Source organism: Hemicordylus capensis, chromosome 4 (assembly GCF_027244095.1).
Source record: "Hemicordylus capensis ecotype Gifberg chromosome 4, rHemCap1.1.pri, whole genome shotgun sequence".
NCBI lineage: Eukaryota > Metazoa > Chordata > Lepidosauria > Squamata > Cordylidae > Hemicordylus > Hemicordylus capensis.
The window spans coordinates 190,922,302-190,945,722 of record NC_069660.1 but is presented as its reverse complement, the minus strand read 5'-3'; the positions used below and the strand labels follow the sequence as shown (position 1 = coordinate 190,945,722).

The 23,421-nt window shown below is 43.6% G+C and overlaps 1 protein-coding gene across 8 annotated transcripts in view; it reads left to right on the top strand.

The window, feature by feature from the left end:
- The window catches only part of CDH18 (cadherin 18), an 896,981-nt gene that overhangs the window by 857,916 nt on the left and 15,644 nt on the right, over positions 1–23,421 (top strand). For all 8 annotated transcript variants that reach the window (XM_053243963.1, XM_053243962.1, XM_053243957.1 and 5 more), the window contains 2 exons: positions 10,581–10,702; positions 16,976–17,093. In XM_053243963.1, the coding sequence (XP_053099938.1) occupies positions 10,581–10,702; positions 16,976–17,093 (240 nt within the window). The remainder of the gene's footprint in view (positions 1–10,580; positions 10,703–16,975; positions 17,094–23,421) is intronic.

The following is a 23,421-nucleotide window of genomic DNA, read 5'->3' as shown; positions in this document are numbered from 1 at the left end:
CCCTATGGGAAAAATGCAAAAATAAAAATAAAAAATCTTCAGAAAATCATTAGTTATCATAGGAGTGTCCAATTGCTTTGGCATTCGGTAGTGGTAGTCACCCCTGGGTGCCTACCACCTACTCCAGTTTTGTGCCCCAGGTACTCTACATAGGAAATAATGGTCTGGTTTGAGTCCCCATTATACCTTATTTAGAACCTTTTAGAACCAGTTTGAATCTAAACTTGTTTGAGCCAGTTTGAAGGTTCTAGAGGCCATTTTAGGTCCTATCCTCCATATTGTGTCACTTGTTTTGCTTGATTTTCCTTTGCTGAGCTCATGCTTTCCTGATTGGCCAGAGGAGTCTGGCTCTCTGGTAGGCTCTGGATTGGTGCCAGTCCTTGAGAACTGGCACCCTATTGGCCAGCAGGGAGGGCAAAGGTGGAGGCTCCCAAAGGAGAGAGTTTCAAATCCTATTTAAAGCCAAGCTTCTGGCCTAGCAAAATCACTGTGGTTGCAGTCTTCCTAGGCTTCCTTCTGGCCTGCTGGTGGTGGTGGTGAGAGTCTGCATGGCAGACCTGGCTATATTTTTGCAAAACACATGCCTGAAGAGAAGAGCAGGGGTGGGGGGGGTGGGAAGGTTTGTGTGTCTTTAAGTACTCCTCCTTCACCGTGGTGTGTTTTTGCCTTGCCCCTCTTTCTTTGCAGTTTGGGTGATGCCGGGTTGGTTTTACTGCCTTCACCTCTGTCTTGGTAGTTCTCTTGTTGGTTTTTGTGGCCACTGTGTAGTCCGTGCTTTTTGGTTTGGTTCCCTTGGCTTCGCAGTTGTGCAGGCACAGCAGCAGGAGGACGGTTTCTGTGGTGGTTTTTTAGTTCTTAGCTGGGTGTCTTTTTAGTTGTGTCACTGTGTGTTGGTAGTGTGGCCTGCTAGGCCTGGGTGGAGTCGTGCCCCCAGACCCAATTTGGCTCAGCCACAGGGCAAGCGGTGGGGCTTTAAGCTGGAGGCCTTATTTCATTAATTGTGATTATTCTTAATACATTCACTGTTAATTGCCATTGGGGCATTCAGTTGTTCAGTGGGGGTTTTTGCACTTATTTAGTTGATTAAGGAACAGTTGATTGTGGTTACATCAGGGGGCAGTTAATAGAGCCAGTAGGTCATCAAAAAAGGGGCTCAGCAAGGCTAAGTGGGCAGTGCCTCGGCACAGAGAGCCCGACTTTTTGGTGTCCACTCAGTTAATTTTAGATCCCGCTCAGGTTGAATCAGGAAAGCCCCACCCTGAATGCACTTGTGCACACACTGCCTTGATATCACCACCCCAAACAAAAAGCAGATTCCGCACACAGTTGTTTGTTTGTTTGTTTGTTTTTTAATTAGAATAAGAGAGCACACTGATTATGGAGCAGTCTTCATTCCTTGATTGGGGGCAGTATTAATATTGGGGGGCATCCTGAATGCATCGGTTGAGGGCTTTCCCTCTTGATGGCACTGGGGTGCATTAACTTATCAACTGCCATGGGGGGGCCTTTCCCCACTCTGTGGGGGCTCTTGATTGACTCAGTTGCTGAGGAGCACCTGATTGGTGGCTGCGGCGATGGGCAGCTAAGAAGGGGCCCAGCGAGTCTGACGGGAAGGTACCTGCCCTGGCTCACAGAGTGCGAGTCTTCTTCCTCTTCTGAGGATGGAGAGCTACTTGTTATGGTACAGATTTTGTCCCGCCCAAGGGCACTAGAGTCCAGGACAGGTACAAGAGGGGACACAAAGAAGGCAGCGACTCAGGCTAGCAAACAGCTGCAACTCTCGCAATAGAAGTTGACATGGTCCCAGAGGCGACAGCTTGTAAGTGATAGGCATGGAGATTCATGTAATGTTACACTAATCTACTTTATTCAGAAGTACAGAATTACAGGGGGAGACCTACATTAATTTCTGGCTACATGTTGGTCAGAGAGAGACCTAAGGAGGCGGGGCGCTCAGAGAAAGAGTGGGAGGCATTCATTAATTCAACTTGGCTAGCCTCTTCTCTGGTGCAGGTTTTTCTCCATGAGGGAGAGCGGAGTACAGCTTTGACAGGCCCCAAAGTCTTGGTAGGCTTTGGTGCTTCAATCTATTTCCTTGAATATTTCCGGGGGCTGCACAATCTCATGGCTGACTTGTTCCCTCATATGCAATAGTCAGGTCATCACCATGAGTCTGGACATGAATCTATCGGTTGTCCCTGAATCATGAGTAATGGTGGGGGCCAGCTTGTCCTTGTGTGAACAGCAGTTGGTTTAGCTTTTCATTCCATGCTTTAGCAGCTTGCTCTAAGCTATAGAGGCTCTTTTGAAATTGGTATACAAGCCTCCATTTCCACAAGCCTCTCTTTTCCAGGTTCTTCAAAGTTCTTCCTCCATGTAGGAAGGCAGTCTTTACATTCAGGTGGTCAACCTGCTTCTTTCTGGCTGCTGCTCTTGCTCAGTAGTGTCTTGAGGGACCTGTGTTTCACGACTGGCACGAATGTCTCACTGGAGTCTTTATCATATCTACCCCGGTACAGGTGCAAAGCTTCCTATGCTCCTGGTTCACTAGCATCCGATCGTGCAGCCTCTAGGGAACGTACCAAAAGGGATGACCCTGCTCATGGTAACCTTATCTTATCAAAGCAGATAAATGGAGGAAAGCTGCAAAGAAGAAAGTGAATCCCTGCACCAGAACAAGACCCACTGGAAGAAAGATTGTAGGATGCACGTGGGTCTTTAAAACCAAACAAGATGCAGACAGGGATGTACATCGCTATAAGGCAAGGCTAGTAGCCAAAGGATACAGTACTCTCAAATATATGGTGAAGACTCCAGCGAGACATTCGCTCAGAATGTTGGGGAAAGCTTTGTGGTAAGAGGATGTCAGGACCTGGCACCTGACCAGTCAGTACCCAGCCCTTTGCCCTAGTGTGGGGACAGCCCTCCCTAGGAGGTGGTCCCACACGGGAGGAGTACCCATACTCTGGTTAGTTAGGTACCTTGTTGCAAGTCTTATTACGCTGTATATTAATAAAGTGGCCCTATTTTTACTCCAGCTAAGCGTGTCCTGTCTTTATTGGGTCTAGGGGTGCAAAGTCTGTCTCTGTCTCAGCGGAATAGCTGAGAATTGCATCCTGCTGTTTTACATGTTTCAGTCTCCTCTGTTTTGATTAGAATTCATTGCTCCTGCTTCAAAGTGCCTCTGAAAACATTGCTACCTTGCTGGGCTATTGTACTGATTGCATTTTCTTGGAATTGTTTTCAGTTCCTCTGGAGCTTGGTGAAGAAGATTGCATTCATAAAGCAGCAAGCTATAGCTTTTATACTTGTGCTTTCCCTTTGAAGGTTGAATAGGGAATACAAATTTTTAAAAACAAGAATCTATAAAAGTAAAAAAAAAAACCCAACATAGCTTTTGTTTTCCTATTGCTTACACTGTCACAGCGTTGAAGATTTTGAGCAGCTTATAGAATTATACAGTTGCTCCACACCATTTTTCTTTCCTAAGACAGGCTGAGATCAAAGCTTTGTGAACATGCAGTAGCCTTTTCCATGGTCATTTTTCTTAAACCTTGGCATTTCGAGAAGTCAGAGCTTAAGAAAGCCTGTGATAATTGATAATCTGACATTTTCTCACTTCAGGTGTCTCTGTTATTCTCAGATCTTTCTTTGCACATGTGCTGTATATCCTCAGCTCTGTAGTCTAGGAGCTTCTTAGGAATCGAACAAAACTTTGAAAAAAAAATCCTGGAGAAGTTTTTCAAACAATCCATATCGTACTGTTTTCTGAATATACTTTGCTGGAGAGCCTCTTTTGTAGTTTTGTTCTGTACAGAAATGTCAAGCATACTTCCTCCTCCCACCCTTTTGAACTGGTGTTCACAGAAAGCATAGGGTAAAAAAATTATTTTACAAGACAAATGTTTTAGGTATGATACTGGGAGGATTAGTCATTTTGCTGCCCATAGACAAAAATGATTTTTTTCAAAAAATGCTGCTATGTGGCAGTGGCAGTAGGCTGCAGGGAGGGGGTCAAGGGGAAACTTTCCCCCTTTGCCCAGGGCATGGCAGAGGTGGCTGCAGTGGGGTGGGGATGAGAAGAAAGTCCCCCCATGGTGTTGGTTTTTTTAAAATCACAGCGGCAGTAACTGCAGGGGGGGGGGCCGAGGAGAGGAGAGTTCCCCTTAACAAATATTTTATCTTTTACCCAGGAAAGGAAGGTGGGATGGGGCACAGCGCTGGTGGCGGAGCCTGCGGGGGGCAGGAGAGGAGCAGAGAGTTCCCCTTCTACTGGTATGGGAGGCAGCAAGCTCCTTCCAGTTGACCTCCTTCCTCCCAACTGACTGCACGGGCCTTTCGCCTCTCTGCTGAGCATCCCGTTTTCAGCCTCCTTCCACGTGGAGGAAGCAAAGAGTTGGGACTTGGAAGGCCCATGCAGTCAGTTGGGAGGACGGAGGGCAGCTGGAAGGAGCTTGCCACCTCCCATCCCAGTAAAAGGAGAAATCTCTGCTCCTCACCCCCTCCCTGCAGCCTCCTCCACCAGCACTCTGCCCCATCCTACCCTCGCTCCCTGGGTAAGGATTTGTTAAGGGGAACTCTCCCCTCCTTACCCCCCCCTCCATAGCTACTGTGGAGTGGCATGGGGGGGTTTATACACCATAGGATGTTTAACTCCTTGCCTCCACCCGCACCTTCATTTTAACTCCTCACCCCACCCGTACCTTCACTGTAGCCGCTGCTGCTGTCCCCAGAGAGGGGTGAAAAAATTTGAAGAGTGCTGCTCCTCAAATTTTGCCGCCATAGGCAGATCCATCCTCAGCCTCTCTGGTAATCCGCCACTGTATGATACTGTTAAAAAAGAGCATATACCTGCATTTTATTGGAAAAACTGCACACATTTACATTTGAGGAGAGATGGGAGAGAGCAGTTCCCTGTTGACAAAAAGTAATTTATCTATAACTCATAGCTCAATTTATCCCTTCCTACATGAAGAGCATTTATGAGGAAAAACCACTCAGGGAATGAGGGAATATCATGCAGGTGGGCTTTTTATTTATCACTGGACCAGTCTGGACAATACTTGTCTGACTGGTCCAAGTACGTGCAATCAGGACATCAACACATACATCCTTTCCCCTTCCTGGTGCACTGAGTCTCCTTTCCATAGCCACATGGGTGGGTGGGTGGGGCAGTTTCCCCCCAAACTGCTTTTCTACACATGCTACAAACATCATGTTTAAAATTTTCTTGGTTTGTTTTGATTTTGTGAACTGCCGAGAGACCTGTGGTGGGCGGTATACAAATATGCTAAATAAATAAATAATACTTTGAAAATTTACCCCTCACCACACACAGACATGCAAATAAAGAAAGGTGTCTGGCACACTGGGAGGGAAGACACGGATGCTCATGGTGCTCCTGATTGCGTAGGTTTGTGGCCCTAGCAGCAGATTGTGACACAGCTGCTTTGGCCAGGATGAGAGGGAGGTGAGCTCTGAAGTGCTGTTGTAGGCAGGTGAGGGTAACCATGAGACATGAGCCACTCACCCTCCACTTCCAGCTTGGTATAGCCCAGCAGGGGGAGGTTAACTTTGAGGAACACCAGTTGCTCCACCAAGCCAGGGTCCAGACATGAGCAATGGGGTGTCACCATGTCCCCATCCATGGGGGCCACCCTTTCACTATGGACACTTGTCGGTGGGCACGAGAGGAGGTGTCCAGCAACCGACACCAAGTCCTGTCAGACTTGGCGACATGCTGCCCAGAACTGGATGCACTCCATCTCCAGGTCTTCCTCCACTGGGTCCTGCAGGTACTGCAGAACAATCTGCACAGCAGTACTACAGGGCCTGGTCAGTGCCAGCTCCCATTCCCCCAGCAAGGCACCAAGGCACCCCCATTTGAACCACTGGGTAGAACAAACGGGTGGAACTGCCAGCTGTGTTGGTGCTGCCAGGGATGTCATGCTGCTGGACTGGGAAGACGGGGGGAGGATGGCCCCACACTGCTGTTGGGCATGGAACATGCACTAGTAGGTGCGTCAGCATCCTCCTCCTATTCCTGAGCCGCCTCTGCTCTTCTTCTCTAACTTTTGTTTTGTTGTCATTATTTTAGTATCCGGGGAACAGCAAATTATCAGGTGATTTTAATGTCTGATATCAGATAATTAAAGCAAATGAGTTCAACCTTTCATTGTTCAAACTTCATTACAGGATTGCAACTTGAACAGATAATGTAAAATTCATTCACACACATAACTGTTACAGCATGTTAATCACCTAACCTGCCTTGTATTTGGCAGAGAGTACTGGATGATTGCCTGTACAATGACAATGCTAATGTTACTATTTTGTTGGTTCTGGTAGTTAATTTACTGGGGATTTGTGTCTAGGGGATTATTTCAAGGGTAGCATCTTTCAAGTATTGCTACTTTCCAGGAATCCCCTTGCTCCTCCTTTTTGCTGTTATGTTTGGTCAGCATAGCATTGCACTTGCCTTGAAGTGACAGCAAGCTTGAAAACTTCAGAAGATGGTTTATGAGGAAACCTTGCCTCCTCCCAAGACTGCCTGTGAGGCCTTCTCTATAAATGAATCCTGAAGCAGTGGCAGAAATTTAAAGTAATAATAATAACAATAATAATTAATAAAAAAAATAAACTAATTGTTAGCTGCCCCATAACAAATTGTTCTCTGGGTGGCTCACAACAGAGGATTGAAACATACAATAACAAGTAGTTCTAGTAGGAACTAATTCACCTACTTTCCTTTCTTTGTCTCTACAACTTTGTCTCTACAACTCTACAACTACATTTGATTCAAATTGAGGTCCACAAGGTAGATCTCTTGCACCGCAAATGTTCACATGTCTACCATCTTAGATCGGGAGGGATGACCTAATTACAAACTACACCATTGAGGTGTCACTCACTACTACAACTGTACCAAGTTAGACAGTCCTCAAGTTAGTGCACTTGTACTTCAAATGTTCCCACCATCTTGAATCAGGGTGGATGACATCATCACAAACTATGCCATTGAGGTGTCCATATTTATCACTCACTGCAACTGTACCTAATTTGGTTCAAATCGGTTAGACAGTCCACAAGTTAGCTCACTTGTGGCTCAAACATTCCACAGGTCCACCATCTTAGGTTTGGGGTAGATGACATCAACACAAACTCTGCCATTGAGGTTTCCCCATGTGCCCCTACAGCTGTTGCAAATTTGGTTCAAATCAGACAGTTTATAAATTAGCCCACTTGCACGTCTGCCATCTTGAATCAGGGTGGATGACATCATCACAGGTTATGCCATTGAGGTGTCCCTATGTGTCACTCACTGCAACTGTATCTAATTTGGTTCAAATTGGTTAGACAGTCCACAAATTAGCCTGCTTGCTCCTCAGATATTCATGTGGTCACCATCTTTAATTGGAGTAGATGGCATCATCATACACCATGCCATTTGGACATCCCTGTATGCCCTTACAGCTGTAGCAAATTTGGTTCAAATCAGTTAGGTGGTTCACAAGGTAGCCCAATTGCGCCTCACAGGTTTACGCGTCTGCCATCTTGAATCGGGGTGGGTGTTGTCATCACAAACTATGCCATTGAGGTGTCCTGTGTGTCACTCACTACAACTGTAACTAATTTGATTCAAATCAGTTAGTTCACAAGTTAGCCCACTTGTGCCTCAAACATTCATGCATCCACCATCTTGGGTTTGGGGTAGATGACATCATCACAAACTATGCCATTGAGGTTTCCCCATGTCCCCCTACAGCTGTAGCAATTTTGGTTCAAACCAGTTAGGCGGTTCACATGTTAACCCACTTGCACAACTGCCATCTTGAAGATACATGGATGATGGATGACATCGTCACAGGCTACACCGTTGAGGTGTCGCTATGTGTCCCTACATCTGTACCATACATACCCCAGCTTCATCTTTCAGGAAGTCATATGTTCTTTTAACTACTCATATTGGCCATTTACAGAAAATAGGCAATGCCTCTCAAACCCTCCCAAATTTAATTAGCATCTTTGAACTAACAAGATTATAAAGGGAGGAAGGTAGAGGTTGTTGTTAGCATGGGCCTGTATTCACACAGACGAGCAAAGGGAAAGTGGGATTTTCTGAGCCTTAGAGATGTGGAATTTGGTCAAGATAGCTAGCCATTGAGCAGGCCCTATCACGGTATAGTTAAGTTAACAAATGTAATGCTTGATTTGAGTAGTCCTGGATGTGTAAGTCTGAAGAGCACTGAGGCATTGGTTTTCAGCAACTGCAGTCGTAGAAATTGCTGAACAAGGAAAGAATACGGCTTTATAAAGTACTACTAGTAGTAATTATGGAGTAGGAGAGGGCATATGTGTGCCCCTTTAGTTAGAAAAATAGCATGATTTCATGCAATATGTGAAATCTTGTTTTCCACACCGTTATATTTTGTTTACTTAATTTGTGCCATACCTTCTAGTGTGAAATCAAGCTGTCAAGGCAGCTTAACACATAGAAATAGTATAAAAGACAACTATGAAAAAGATCAAATAATTAAACAAATGCTTTTTAAAAACCCTGCGTTATCACCATAAAAAGCTTGAACTGCAGGGACCTGGGCGGGAATTCCAGATGCCACCACTGAAAAAGTCCTGATCCTTGTAGCCACTGGCCTAGCTTCCAATGGCCATGGCATTCAGCAAGTCCTCTTGAAATTATCTAAGCACATGAAAATAGTGGGTTCTCATTTTTTAAAAAATATTATATTATATAGTAGTGAGTAACATACCTTTCAGTTAACACCGAGTACCTGTTGAGAGGATAAATGTTTTAAGGGACCATTATCCAAAGAGGAAGGATATGATTCACTGCAGTCTTTTCTTGGGAGACCTTCTTTGATCATTACATGTGAAAGATTCTTGCAGGCAACAACAAATGTGTGTCCAGCATTACAATTATTACGAGTTGAAATGTGGAAAGGAAATATAAGGCCCACATATAAGTTGTGGTGACCTGTGCCCTTTGTATCTACTTTGGCTATTTCGTTCTGTGTATTTCCTATCAAGTAACTACATTTTGCAATCAAATCCTTTCAAGAGTGTATGGGTCTGTCCCTTTCCCTGCAGTGGTTTAAGGCAATCAGAAGAAAAGCTTCAACTGAAGTTTACCTTACAATGTACAAATGAAAGAATGGGGTGATTTTGAAAGCATCAGACATAAAGCTGAATGACGTTGTCCTATGCATCTACTGAGCCAAAGCTGGATCAATTCATGAGTTGTTTTACCTATAGTGGGATGAAGTTCCCTACTGGTTCGCTCTGGTGTTATTAAATTAAGAGCCAGTTCAAATGCATAACAAGAGATCACTTGTTCGAAGGTGCTTCCATACCACAATTTTATTGCTAGTAGGCAAGGTGCTTTCCGACATATTAGCTTTTTACATTCAAGGAAGATTTGGGGGTATTCATCCTTCAGATGAGTCATATCCCTGTGCATTCTTATATATTTGAGTTTGTAATTCTATTTATGCTAAGTACAGTTTCAGTTGTATTTATGCTAAAAATGCACATTAGCTGTTGAAAATAAGAATCCCAAACAGGGCGGGGGGGGGGGGGAGAGATTGAACAGAGTGGGGAGTGGTACTTACTTCTGCAAGCTGTTAAACAGTTATTTTATTTTTAGGCTTCCATTAATAAGCCTTTAAGGGGCCTTACAAATATTGAAACGGTTCCATAACATCTCCCCAAACTGTATAAACATCTTTTCCGAAATCCATTACAAAATAAAACAGTCGAGAACAGAGAGTGTATCATCATCATCATTATGTATGTTCTCAACGATGATTCAGATTGCATTCATACATCTGCCCACGTTTTTGAATGGGGAATTTGATGTCCAGTCAAATCACTGCAAATGCAATAAGCTTTAGTAATTCAAATCTGTGCCTATCTGTGCTTCCGAGTGGGGCACAACTGAGGCTAGGAATATGCATGCTATGTGCAACAATGGTTTGTATCTGCTTTGCAAAAAAAATCACATATCTATAGCCAAGTGCCCTGAAGGTGCAACAGCAGTGTGCAAGACAGCATAATATCACTCCTTATGTATAATAATATGGCAACCTGATTATCTTCCATTAAATCTGGAAATCCAGATTCCAAGGATTTAAAGAACCTGTTTGTGTATTCTTCCTTGGCTAGTCAATTTCTCTTTCTACTCAGTGGTGATATGGCACTGTAAGATCAAGTGAAGCCACTTGATTATTTCTTGGCCTGCAATGTGTGCGATAGACTCTGAGGACTCTTCTGTTATTCTTGCTCCTGAGTACCATGTAATTATCCTGGATGTTACAAACCCATAGTTTAACAATAAACTCTTGTCCTTGATTTTATTTTTTCAAAAGGCTAGTGAGATTCAGCAAACCACATCATTGTAAGACTGTTATCTCACTGTAGTTTTAGTTGTAGCATGTGGATTTTCTGACAAGCCATCATTTTAAATCAAGTTACAGCCCTCTACTTTCAGGAGGTCAGGCCAGCAAAGTTCTTCTTATGTGTTGTTTGAAGCTGCTGCATCACTTCATTTTTTGTGTGTTTTACAGACAGTCCTGGCCTCCTGAGCCATGCCCCAGTTGGAATTAAAATTCTTGACGTCAATGACAACCCCCCAGAGCTCACCGGAGACTATGATGTAGTTGTCTGTGAGAATGCAAAGCCTGGTCAGGTAACCTACTAATCAATCACCATGTCATATTTGAAAGTAGTTCTGTTCAATGATTGTTTATTTCAGAGCGGAAACTTAAAACACATGTGCACACACACACACAGAGTTTGAATCCTGCCTTTCAGTCTGGACTAGAACTATATAGAAAGAGAATAAAACAAGAAAAATACCAAAACCACTATAAAAATTCCAGTAATAAAGCAGAATTGCCCTCAGATCAGATGTCAACAGTCAGCAATAGTAGAACCATCAGTATCTAAAACCTTTCCTGACAAACATGGTTTACCAGAATAAACCATTCAACCAGTAGTGAAGGGAGGGATCCAGGACATCTCCCTTGAAAGAGACACCTCCCTGACAACTCTGCTCTATCAAACCCCCAACATAGCTTTCGATAGCCATGACAGTCAAAGCAAGGTCCCATAAGATGTTCTAAGCATGCCGGTGGGTTCGTAAAAGGGAAGGGCTCCTTGAGCCATCCTTGCCCTGACTACATAGGAGTTTGAACAAGAACCAGTACCACCAATCACACGCAGACGCTAGCTAGCAACAAATAAAATTCATTTAGTACAGAAGCAATATTGATCCCAGCAGTTGGTTCTAGTCAGCAGCAACCATTTATTTCTTAATCCTAGTCAGCAATCCTTCTTTAAAAATTTGTTTTACTGGATTGATGGTAAGAAAGAGCTCCTTCCCATTCTAATGGAGGAGCAGAACAATGATACTCTTTTCAAAACAGCATTGCATGACTTGTCTAGATTTTAATGTAAGATAGGTCTGGTTAACATATGGATCATGAGCTGCATGCAGCATCTCTTAATATGACTGAGGAGCCAGAGACATGCAACCCATGATATTATACACCCACACCCATAACCTACACCTTCAGCTAAAGATTCTGCCCATTTTCCACCATGATGCAATGTCTGTGTCATGAGTTGGGAGGGGAGTGTAGCTTGCTTTTAAAAGAAGATGGGGACATCATGAAACCTATGACATGCCACCAAGTTCCTGATATGGAAGACTGCCCTGACCTTCTGATCAAGGTACTATCTTTATTGAGGCATGTTACAGCTCAAAGTAATTCATCTATATTTTTCAGTAGGAATAAGTTGATATGTCAGCGATGCAATACACATATTAACTCCAAACTCTCAACAAAAAAGACCTTTTATTGTGCAAACTAAGAAAAACTGAAAGTTGGTAAACATAATACAGGGCTGTCCTTAGGGCATGGCAAGCAGGGCAACTGCTCCAGGACCCACTCTTTTAACCTCCATTTGAATTAACTGGAAGGGGGCCCCACACTGGCTGATTTGCCCCGGGCCCCACACCCAGCCAGGGCTCTCTAATGACAGCCCTGCATAAAAACATAAGACGTTTCGGTGTGACACACCATCCTCAAGTAAAATAAATGAGCACAGATGAAAACCTTGGTTCCCCAGCTGTTAAATTCCTTAGACATGATAAGACACAGTTTCCTGACTTGTGGAGAGAGAATGTGTGGGGCAGGGGTGGGGAGAGAAAGGGGAAACGCCTGATTCTTCTCTGAGGCAAATAAACTTCATGGCATCGACCAGCGCTTCCCGGGCATTAATGTCAGATCTCAGTTTCTCTATAAATAATGCTTCCTTGATTTTCCTTCTTTGTAGCTACCTTTCAATCCCTAAAATAGATATTTTAGTGGGCACCATTTGGCTTTCATGCTTAATCCTCATATGCAGTGACCAGGGTTTCATTCTCTTTGCACAATGCCTCATATCTACTAGATGTTCTTTATATCTATCATTCAGTGACCTGCTGGATTCCGCAATATAGAATGAAGTGCAACCTAAGCATTGAATTGTATATATTGTACCTTTCTTTCCACCTACCACCTTAAGTGGTGCAGCGGGGAAATGCTTGACTAACAAGCAGAAGGTTGCTGGTTCAAATCTCCACTGGTACTATATTGGGCAACAGCGATATAGGAAGATGCTGGAAGGCATACTCTCATACTGCACAGGAGAAGGCAGTAGTAAACCCCTCCTGTATTCTACCAAAGACAACCACAGTGATCTGTGGGTGCCAGGAGTCAAAATCAAATTGACGGCACACTTTACCTTTACCTTTCCTTCCACAGTTTCCTTCTCCTGTTCAAAAATTTCACAATATTGTTTATCACATTTCCTAATGGTCCTTTTAAAAATAAAAGGAAATAAAAGGTCTTTTTGTTGAGAGTTTTTTCAGTAGTCTTTAACGTTCTGTAAAGGATCACATATGCAGCTCACTGTTCATTGAGGCCATCTGGAGAAACCTTGTCCACATTCCCTCCTTTGCTGTGATTAGATCTAAGGAAGTGTGGTACCCATACTTTGAGAACAGGAAGGGATCAGACTGGCCACCTCCATGTATAGTTTTCCACATCGGGTAAATACCTTTTAGTTTGCTAACTCCATTGCTGGGGTCTGTTGAGCATTATACTGCTGTGATTGTTTAATGTGGATTTTATTGTGGAGGCTTTTAGATCTTATTGTACATCACCTCGAGTGGCTAGATGTTAGAAAGGAAACTGAAACCTTTTAGGAAAATAAATAGCTGACATCCGGACTAATGAAGTGGGTGCATAAACAACAGCCATGGGAAAATATTGTACCTCTGTTCAAACTTCAGCATTTCATTATTCTTGCTTGCATTATTGGGCAAATATGGCAGCCCAAGAGTTCCTAAATGGTTTGGATTATAAACTGGAGGAGAACTTCACTGTCCATTGCTTACTGCAGCCCTGTTGCCTCTATCCAATTTATCTGGCTTATCAGCAGCAGTTGCAACAACATTAGGAGCAGGGGGAGATCTAGAGACCTGAGAGACCTTCTTGCTTGCCTCCCACACCCCAGTGCCTAGGTCATTGCTGTCACAGGCATCATGGACTCTGGGAGATATAGAGGCTATTCACATGATGGGGCAAAATCAGGCTAGCGTTGGTTAGCCTGATTTTGCCCCATCGTGTGAACCACCAGGCTCGGCTGCAAGCCTGGTGGTTCCAAGGCGGGTAACCCACCTAAGTACCCCTGCCCTAAAACCAGGTTTGCAGAGCGAGCACTCCGCAAACCTAGTTTTAATAATCATGAGTAACCGCAGCGTGGCTCCGCACTATGGCTACTCACAAGGAGACCCCTGGAGGGGTGGCAAAAAGCTGGCTCCGGGGGTCTCATCAGCATGCCCTGTGCGCGCTCCCCCCAGCCCCTGCCGGCTCCATCACGGAGCCGGCAATCATGTGGGCGGCCAATCCGGCTGCCCAGGGCTCCCTCCCTGCTCACCGCCCCAAACTGGGTCTCACTGATTGTGAGACCCAGCTCATAGTTTCCCTAGTCTCTTTGGAGAAACTACTATCTTCCATGGTCTATAGTGCCTGTGAGACCAAGTTCCAGGGTGGCCTTCAAGGCTCCAGATCTCTCTCTCCTTTCTCTTGTAACATCTTTCTTACCTTTTGACAGATCTAGGCTGAGACCAATTCATGATCTCAGGTACAATTTGCACTCTTATTTTGAGAAGAGGAACTGAGATTTATGTAATTTCTGATGTTTTAAAGGTAATGTCAATGTTTATGGCAAATGCAGATCCACAGACACAAATCTATAGTTTTAAAGAGTGATGTTTTATTTTAAATTCTGAGCTAGGAGTCAGCCACTGTGGGCGAGCAGCAGTGTTCCCTCTAAGACATGTCTGTCTTTGTGTGTGCCCACAAGAATTTTTTTATGTCCACTCAGTTAATTATAGATCCCACTCAGGTTGAATCAGGAAGGCCCCACTCTGAATGGACATGAGCACACACTGTCTTGATACTGCTGCCCAGAATAAAACTCATTCTGCACACAGAAGAAGAAGAAATCAGAGAGGTCAGTGGTGGGCAACAGCATTTTTATTTTATTTTCTAGATCCTATATTTTATTTCCCAGGGCTAGAATTATGTCTTACAATGGGTTATCTTCATATCTGTATTCGACAAAACAAATTGCATAACTTTTGTGCCTTTGCTTATTCTGCAATTCAATACTGAGTTACAACTGGGATATAACACAAGCCCCAGTGTGACTGTCTTTCTGTTTTAATAGTTTTGCCTGGCAATGCAAATGTAAGGGGGAGAACGCTGTCTAATGCAGTTACACTGAGTCAGCAACATTGTCCCCAGTTCCAAAATGCTTTGGAGCCTGTTTAACTAGTACTGACCACAGCTGGTAGCATGAACATCTGATGTAGATATGTATTCACTTGCCCAATGAGAGAGATGAGTAGGACGGCATCTCATCATCCTGTTTGCTTGGAGGTACTGAGATATTGCATTTATTTATTTAAAATATTTGTATCCCACCTTTTAGGACCAAGACTTCACAGGAAGCTAACAACAAACCATCAAAACCATTAAAATGTATACAATAACAATAAAAATACCAATAAAACCAGAGTGTGGTCAAATAAAAGCACAGATAAAAACACAGTTAAAAGCGGTCACCTGAGAGTCAAATTAGTTGTGCATGCAAAATGTGTGGTATGGAGGCACACTCTGAAGAAATGCCTCTAATTTAATTATGAATAGCTGTGAGGGCTGTTCTTATTTAATTAAGAATCACCCCTCCAAAGTAGCTATATGCAGGAAATTGCCACTTTACGAGCAAATAACTGTTTCTGAAGGCTAATTTTTGGTGGGAAAACAGTATGAGAGGAAAGAATTAATCTCCCCTCATGCCACAGTCCCACTCAGCACAAGGGGGCTCTCTGGCTGGTTTTAATTAAATAAGAGGCACTTTCTGTTCTGAGCATGCTTTTGCAGCATACATTTGTGTGCTCATCTAGCTTAACCCTAAAACCCTTACAAAACATTTGTAATCAGCAAGGACTTGATAGCTGACATCTTGACTAAAGCTGTGTGTGTGGAAGCAAAAGAAGCATGTGTGCAGCAGCTGCACTTTCACTTCCAAAGCACGGGATCTTATGTGGAGGGTGGGAATGTTCACTAATCTTGCCTTCCCTCAGAAGCATGTTGTGCCACCTGCAGTTATGTCCTTGAGGACTGTGTGATCCTCAGGGACATAATTGCAGGTGACACGGAGTGCTTCCAGGGAAAGTGTTGATCAGCAAAAATCCCCCATCCCCAGCATGCAAGTCCCTCCATTTCAGAAGCAGGAATGTAGCCAGTGCACATGGGCTTATTTTGCTTGCACATACACAGGTTTAAATCAGAATGTCGACCGATGAATGTAGATGGGGCGGGAATTCCAATACTGAAGCTTCACTATTGCTCCACTCTATCCCTTCTACCTGCCAATCAGATTTCTGAACAGACAGTGTACAGAATTTGAGAGGCAGATCATAAAGCTCAAGTGGGTCATATGGACAAAGACACTGCACAAGTTTGATTATATACTGCAGTGTAGTACACAACCCATGGATGTACAAAACCACTCTGATAAATGGTGATAATCTTACCCAAACTCATTTGGCTTCCCTAAAATTTCCCTAGATGTTTTGCCTGAGGAAGAAACTCCCAAATTCCTTTTCAGTTTTCCTTTAGACAAAATTTCAGTAGCATCTCCCCATCAGCTTTCAGTCTCTGCATTGTACTTAACAGCAGATCTCAGAACCTAAGATGAGAACTTTTTTGTCCTGGACAAGAGGATTCAATACAAGTTTGCATATGCAAAATCCATATTATGTGCTGGTGAAGAAATTACTTGTATGTTCAGCTGTCATGACTATGTAAACAAGCATTAGTGTATCCCACCCCCCACCCACCGATAGTTGATGGCCAGAATAAAGTTTTGGCTATCAAACTGAATTAAACTTGTATGTTTGGAGAGAAGTCAAAATATCATGAAATTAATATTTCTCAGGGTTTGCACGTCCCTTGGAAAATGGAACCACTGAACTGTAGCATGCCAAATAATTAAAATAATTGTATATATGCATTATTTAACCTGTACATTTATCCATCTCAATAGGTATTTATGCATAAGTGTAACTTGCCAAATCTTTATAACGCGTTTGGATCAGAGACATTGTCAATATGCTGTAAAGTTGGGATATTTAGTTCTTTTCACATTATAGCCTAAATATATCGAGCTGCAAAAAAAAAAAAAATCAAGCTAATGGACTGATAGTTTCATTGGCTGACCTTGGTGGTAGCCAAATAGAAAATTATGAAAGCAAGCTGAGTTTACAAGGTCCTGTGGAGTTTGGGGGAAATCTGGGTCCAGTTCAAACTCCATCACATTCACTATTCAATTTTCCTTCCAGGTCATTCAGACTATCACTGCTACTGACAGAGATGACTTTGCAAATGGGCAAAGGTTCCATTTTTCTCTGGACGACAGTCTTTCTTTGAATCCCAACTTTACACTAAAGGACAATGAAGGTAAATCAAATACATTACTCAGTAGGCAGTGCTCTGTGTTTGTCTGGGATGTCTCACTGAATGGAATGATTTCCTTTCCCATAATCTTTTTTTGTCAGTGGATGAAAACCATAATCTATCAGGGCAAAAGTGGTTTAAAGCAAGGACGCCATACTTGTACCTCTTGCGTTGTGAACGATGAATATCTGGGGACTGTACTAAAAATGAAATAACCTTGTAATATTCCTTCCCCATCTATATTTTATTGTGTTTTCTACTCTTTCTGCATGTTTTTTTTTAAAAGGTTCTTGAGATATGTGTTGGAGTTACAGAGTTTCATTTTAGCTTCTTGCTTGACTAACATGAACACCACCGTCATAATAAATACCAAGATGTTTGTTGCCTTTCAAAAAATGTTCCTTGCTGGATTTCATATGTTTTAATAGAACATTAAAATTTAAAATGTGGCATCCACTTATGCTATAATAAAAGAATTTATTCAATAAAATGATAATTCCATAATAATACTTTATGATAATTTATGACTAATTTAGTAATATTTATATTACTACTATGAATATTTATATATTGCTGTTCAACAAAAGTTCTCAATGCAGTTAACATAATAAATAAATGCATAAAATGGTCCCCTCTCATGAAAGGGCTCACAATCTAAAAAGAGACATTAGATACCAGCAACAGCCAGTGAGGGATGCTGTGTTGGGGTTGGACAGTTACAGTTGCTCTCTTCCTGCTAAATATAAGAGTGAATTAAAATATCATTTTGGGGCCAGTTCGGATGATACTTTCAACATGTTATTAGATTCCTCTACCCATGTAGAGGAATCATTCGAATGAAAAACCATACTTTTTCTACCCTGGATATAAAAACTGGATGTAATATAGGATAGAATGTGGGGTAGTGACTATCCTGTGATTAGATGGTCATCTGAAAGGCAGTGTGGTTCCCCCCGCCCTTAACCATAGAGTTCAAATTATAAAAAGGACAGAGCCCAGGTCTGGACTATCCAGTTATGTAGGTGGGATTTTTTTTTCTTCCTGCCTAAGGTGGAGAGTTGTGAGAGAAGTTTTTTAATCTCTGCCACACTAACTGACACAGGTGGAAATGTGCTGCTTACAAGACAGGTGTGCTGTTTACAAATTTCACCCACCTGCTGGTATAAAATAAACATGCAAAACTCTATGTGCATTTGAGTTTCAAACATGCATTTTTATTTTATGTTGCTGTGAGAGAGTGGAAAGGGGCAGGGTCATGACCCTTGGTCATGACCTGGCCACACAGGGGCCATTTGCGCATGCATGGCAGCCTCCATAATGTTCTTTGCCGGGGCAAAGGCCCAGAAAGGGCCAAAGACCTCCTGAACCGGGCAATGGCTGCAATAACAGAGGCCGGCAGGGGAGGGGAAACCTCCATGGATCCCTCCACTGCCTCAGAGAAGCCCCCCAGCTTTATTTATTTTTACTATTTGGTACACAAACACCGGGAGGAGGGGGATTCAAGGGGGTACTGGACCAAACTGACCCAGTTTGGATCCAGTCCAGACTTGAACTAGGCCTGCCAATTCTGTGCACACCCCTAGCTGCCATAGCATCCTTCCAACTGCCAGGAAGAGATACAGGAGGAAGGAAGGAGAAAGAAAGCACAGCTTACTTCCTTCCCCTCACTGGGAGGGAACAGCAGCCACCAGAAAAGCTGCCAGATAAGTGGGTAGGAGGGAGGAGTTATTTGCAACTCAAATTAAAATCTGGCTAGTGAAGAATTTTATGTGTAGTACTTTCCTCACTTATTTTAGGGAAGCATTATGGGTTGCCATGGCATCACATAATGAACTGAGTATTCTAAACCAAGGAATTGCAGGTTTATGCATGAGTTTGTTTGTGGTGTGCTTTCACTGGACTTGCAAGCCAGCTGAAAAACTTAAAAATCTCCCCAGAATACTCAGAAAATCAGTAAAAGTGCTGGACTTGTTCAAGTGCTGGACTAAAACTGGGCTTGTTCAAAAGAGCTGAATTAAAATCACTGCTCAGCCATGAATCTCAGTGAGTGATTTGCGGCAAGTCACTGAGCCCTTTCTCGTGAGCAGTGAGAAAGGGCTACCGGGTTTGTAGGAAGGAACCTCCCCACAGACATTCATTCCGCCATCCCTGAGTGGGTGGATTGCCTGCCCACACAAGCACCGGCTGCAGCTGGCAGCTCCGAGGGTTGGGGTGTCAGGATGCATCACCTGCATCGCCCTGCCCCCTGGAGCTCCAGTGCAAGTTCACAGTGCATTATGGGGATCCCCCTTACCCTACCCAAGTTTGCTTGCCACAGCTGCTTGCAGCCGTGGCAGACAGACCAAAAAAACAAGGTTAAGGGAGCGCTCACTCCCTTAACTCATTTTCAAGGGTGTCCCTGTAGGTGGGTTTGTCGCTCTGGTGCTGCCGGGATCAGGGCTGATCCTGACGGTTCACATGGGCGTGAAAAACCGGGCTCCTTTAGCCCAATTTTGCACACACGTGTGAATGGCCTTGCTGTTTCTCAAGCTAAACATATTTCATAGGATTTTTGAGAGGAAGAAACTCTTTGGGTTTTTTTGAAGAAAAGGTGAGATATTGGTGTGACAAGCAAACTGTTCCTCTGTGAACCAGGTAAGTTTCAGGAATTGTCAAATTTCATCTCAGAAATGTCCTAAAAGCAAGCCTAAAGATTTAAATATAGAATATTCATCTTTAATTAATCACAGTGTTTTTGATAGCCTAGACTAGTTGAAACACTAAACACAAACAGAACTATGCAAGAAATTAAAATTAGCCTAAAGGAAAACAAAAACAGGTTCTCCTCTATCCTCTAGTGCCAGCCTGTTATGATAACGTGTTAATACAGCCCCCAGAATGTGAATAATACATGAATATGTACTCTCCAAAGTGCTCTGGTATTCACTTGCCCTAGCGCTACCATTGTACCTCTGTTGCCTTGATTCCCCCCGCCCCCCTTAAAGTTTGTCTTCAGTACATTTTCCAGTACAGTCTCTCTGTGTAACTAGCCTGAGATGAGGGCATCCTCTGACAAGAAGGAAGGATGATACAGTCGCCTGGGTGCAATGTGGATATTTGGGTGGCACCACTTATGTTTCTAAGGCAAATAGACTTGCAGACCTGTGCTAAAACTCTTGCAGTGAGGAACCTGAACTTGAGCTGAATGAACATAGCCACCTTTCTAGCACTGTGAGGCAAGATCTGAATGGGAAAATAAAACAAGACCTTCATTTTATTCATTTGTTTTATTTATTGTTGAATTTCTATACTGCCTTACATTAAAAACAACCCCAAGGTGGTTTACAGAAGTTAAAAACATACAATAAAAATGACAATTATAATTTTAAGCTAAAAATATAAAACAAATCTAATTTAAAAACTATAAAATACAAGCATAAAAACTATAAATAAGTAAAAACACATAGAAGCAGCAGTAGAAATGGTCATGTAAAAGCCTGGGTAAAAAGCCAAGATTTAAGAAGCTTTCTAAAAACTGTGATGGAGTCTGAGGAGCGAATGGCCACTGGAAGAGCATTCCAGAGTCTGGGGGCAGCAACAGAGAAGGCCCTGTCCCGCGTGCATGACAACCAAGCCTCCCTCATTGTAGGCACCCGGAGCAGAGCCCCCTCAGATAACCTTGTCAAGAGGGCAGCAACCCTTGGGAGCAGGCAGTCCCTCTGATACCCCAGGCCCAAACCATTAAGGGCTTTAAAGGTCAAAACCAGCACCTTGAATTGGACCCGGAAACGAACTGGCAGCCAGTGCAGCTCTTTCAGGATGGGTGTGATGTGCTCCCACCAGGCAGCTCTGGACAAAACCCAATTTTGTCTATCATTCATTTATCTTCCTGGCTGCAAGCTGCCAGATGCATAGTGGCCAAGAAGTCAAATATATACTGTATTGGTGGGCTCTTTACAAAGCTCAGTTCCAGCTTTGTAAAGAAAAACAGATATGTGAATTCACCCTTGCTTGAACAGAAAACCCAGCACATTTCTCACCCTCATTTTCTCTTCAGCACCTCATTCAGCACCTCTCTCTCTTTCTGACTTCTGGAATTTGATTTTGAACTGTATGATTGACAGGAGTAGTTTAGGAAACCTTTGTAATCATATAGTCTCAAATCACAAAACAGAATTTGGCTGCTCTGGAACTTCTCTTGGGCTTCTTGCACATCAGTATGAGAGAACAGCATTAAATAAATGCTCTTAAAAATAAAACCCTGTGCTGGGTTTTCAGGGAAACATGCCTTGCTATGTGCTGCATAATAAAACTATTTTGCAACTGTATTGAGAAGGTACTTGGCATCTGCTAGGCCAAGAAAGGTCTATGATACTAATAATGACAAGAGCTGGAGGTATTCACTTATACATGTGTTTTGGGAATGCAGTGATAGAAACATTCTCAAAGAATATTGAAAGGAGAAGAATATCAGTAGTATCAGAGTGTGTCATATCTTTTTGTTCAAACTGTTTCTACTGGGTATAGAAAAGGGGTTGATTACCAAGGGAAAGGAGGATATTCTACTGAATAAATTTGTTCCAGCCAGATTGATCATAGCTAAATATTGGAAAGGAAACAGCTATTAGTTGACAAATAAGAAATACATGGGAGTGTGTGTGTGTGTGTGTGTGTGTGTGTGTGTGTGTGTGTGTGTGTGTGTGTGAGAGAGAGAGAGAGAGAGAGAGAGAGAGAGAGAGAGAGAGAGAGAGAGAGAGAGAGAACAACCAGTAACCTTTCATGCCCAAGATATCTCATTTATGAAAATATTCCGAAATCCGGAAAAATCCAAAATCCGGAATACCTCTGGTCCCAAGCAGTCTGGATAAAGGATTCTCGACCTGTAGTTAGCCATGTAATAATTAGCCTTGGTCTGTAGGGCAAGAACTGCTGCATTTGGAAGCATCTGTGGTAAAGGCAAAACCTAACAGGAGTACAACTAGCTACACTCAGGGATGACACCAAAGGGTAGGAAGGGAAGGTGAGCACCCCTGCAAAAATATTTCCTGCTTCCCCATCCACCAGACTGGAACTTTACAGCAAAGTGTCAGGAAATAATCATACAATGAGGCCATTCACACCATCAAAAACTGTGTTCAACCTGGGTTTGGGAGCTCTGTGTGCTCCCAATTTTCGGTTGTGTGGAAGTAAGGTTAGAGGAAAACCTGGGTAGAAATGATTGTGTGGAAGCACGATAGGAGGAAATTCTGGGTAACTATTTTCCTACCTTGCTTCCACACAATCACTTCTACCCAGGTTTTTCTCTCACTTTGCTTCCACACAACCAAAAATTGGGAGCACACACAGCTCCCAAACCCAGGTTGAACACAGTGAGGCAATTCTCACGATCAGTGGAAAGCGAGCTAAGGGAGCTTAGTCCGCTTTCCACGGACCATGGGAATCACCGGGCTCACAGGCAAGCCCGGTTTCCCCAAAGCAGGTAACCCACTTAAATATCCTTCCCCTTAGCCCAGGTTAGCGGAGTGAGTGCTCCGCTAACCCTGGTTTTCCGATAGTGTATTGGCACGGTTCCGCTGTGCAGCAGCACATGAGCAGACCCCCTTCGGGAGGCTGCAAGCAGTTTCCCTGGCTCAGGGGTCTCTCCAGCATGCCCTGTGTGCTCAGGTGGGGCATCCTGAAACTTCCGGGGGCCACACGGCCCCCGATCCCTGCAGCCCCCGCTGGCTCTGTGACGGAGCCAGCAGTTGTGTGGGCAGTTGATCCGACTGCCCAGGGCTGCAGCCTTGATTGTCTGTGGGGAGAGTGGGCTAAGCCCGCTCTCCCCGCAAACCCCTTTCTGGTGTGTTTCACTGATCATGAGACTTGCCTCAATTTTTGATTGTGTGAATGGCTTCAATATGTTATGAAATCCTTCCACTCATCGAATGTCAAGTTCTAGCTCCCATAGTTTGCAGTTTCAGCGCTTTGGATGCTCAGCGAAGCAGAGACATTTTTGCAATAATGGACTGGGCCCTGCCCCCAGGAGTGCCTGTGGCCCAGGGAAATCTAACAGAAGAGAAGGAGGAGACAGTCTGTCTGGTTGAACTTAGAGACTCAACATGCAGTCTTCCTTTACTCCTGAAGTAGGCCACAAGGATAAATCAACTAAAGCACCCAACTCCTGGGGGAATCCCCCAATGCATCACGCCCATCACACAGTGCATTATGGGATACCTGGAGACAGGAACTAGTTTTCCTGGTGTCCAGTGATCTGTGCTGCCAGGAGCAGCACTGATTGTGTGGGCGCTTGCTGACACACCAAAGAGGGAGCAACTGATCATCAGTAGAAGGCTATTATTGTATAGCAAAATCC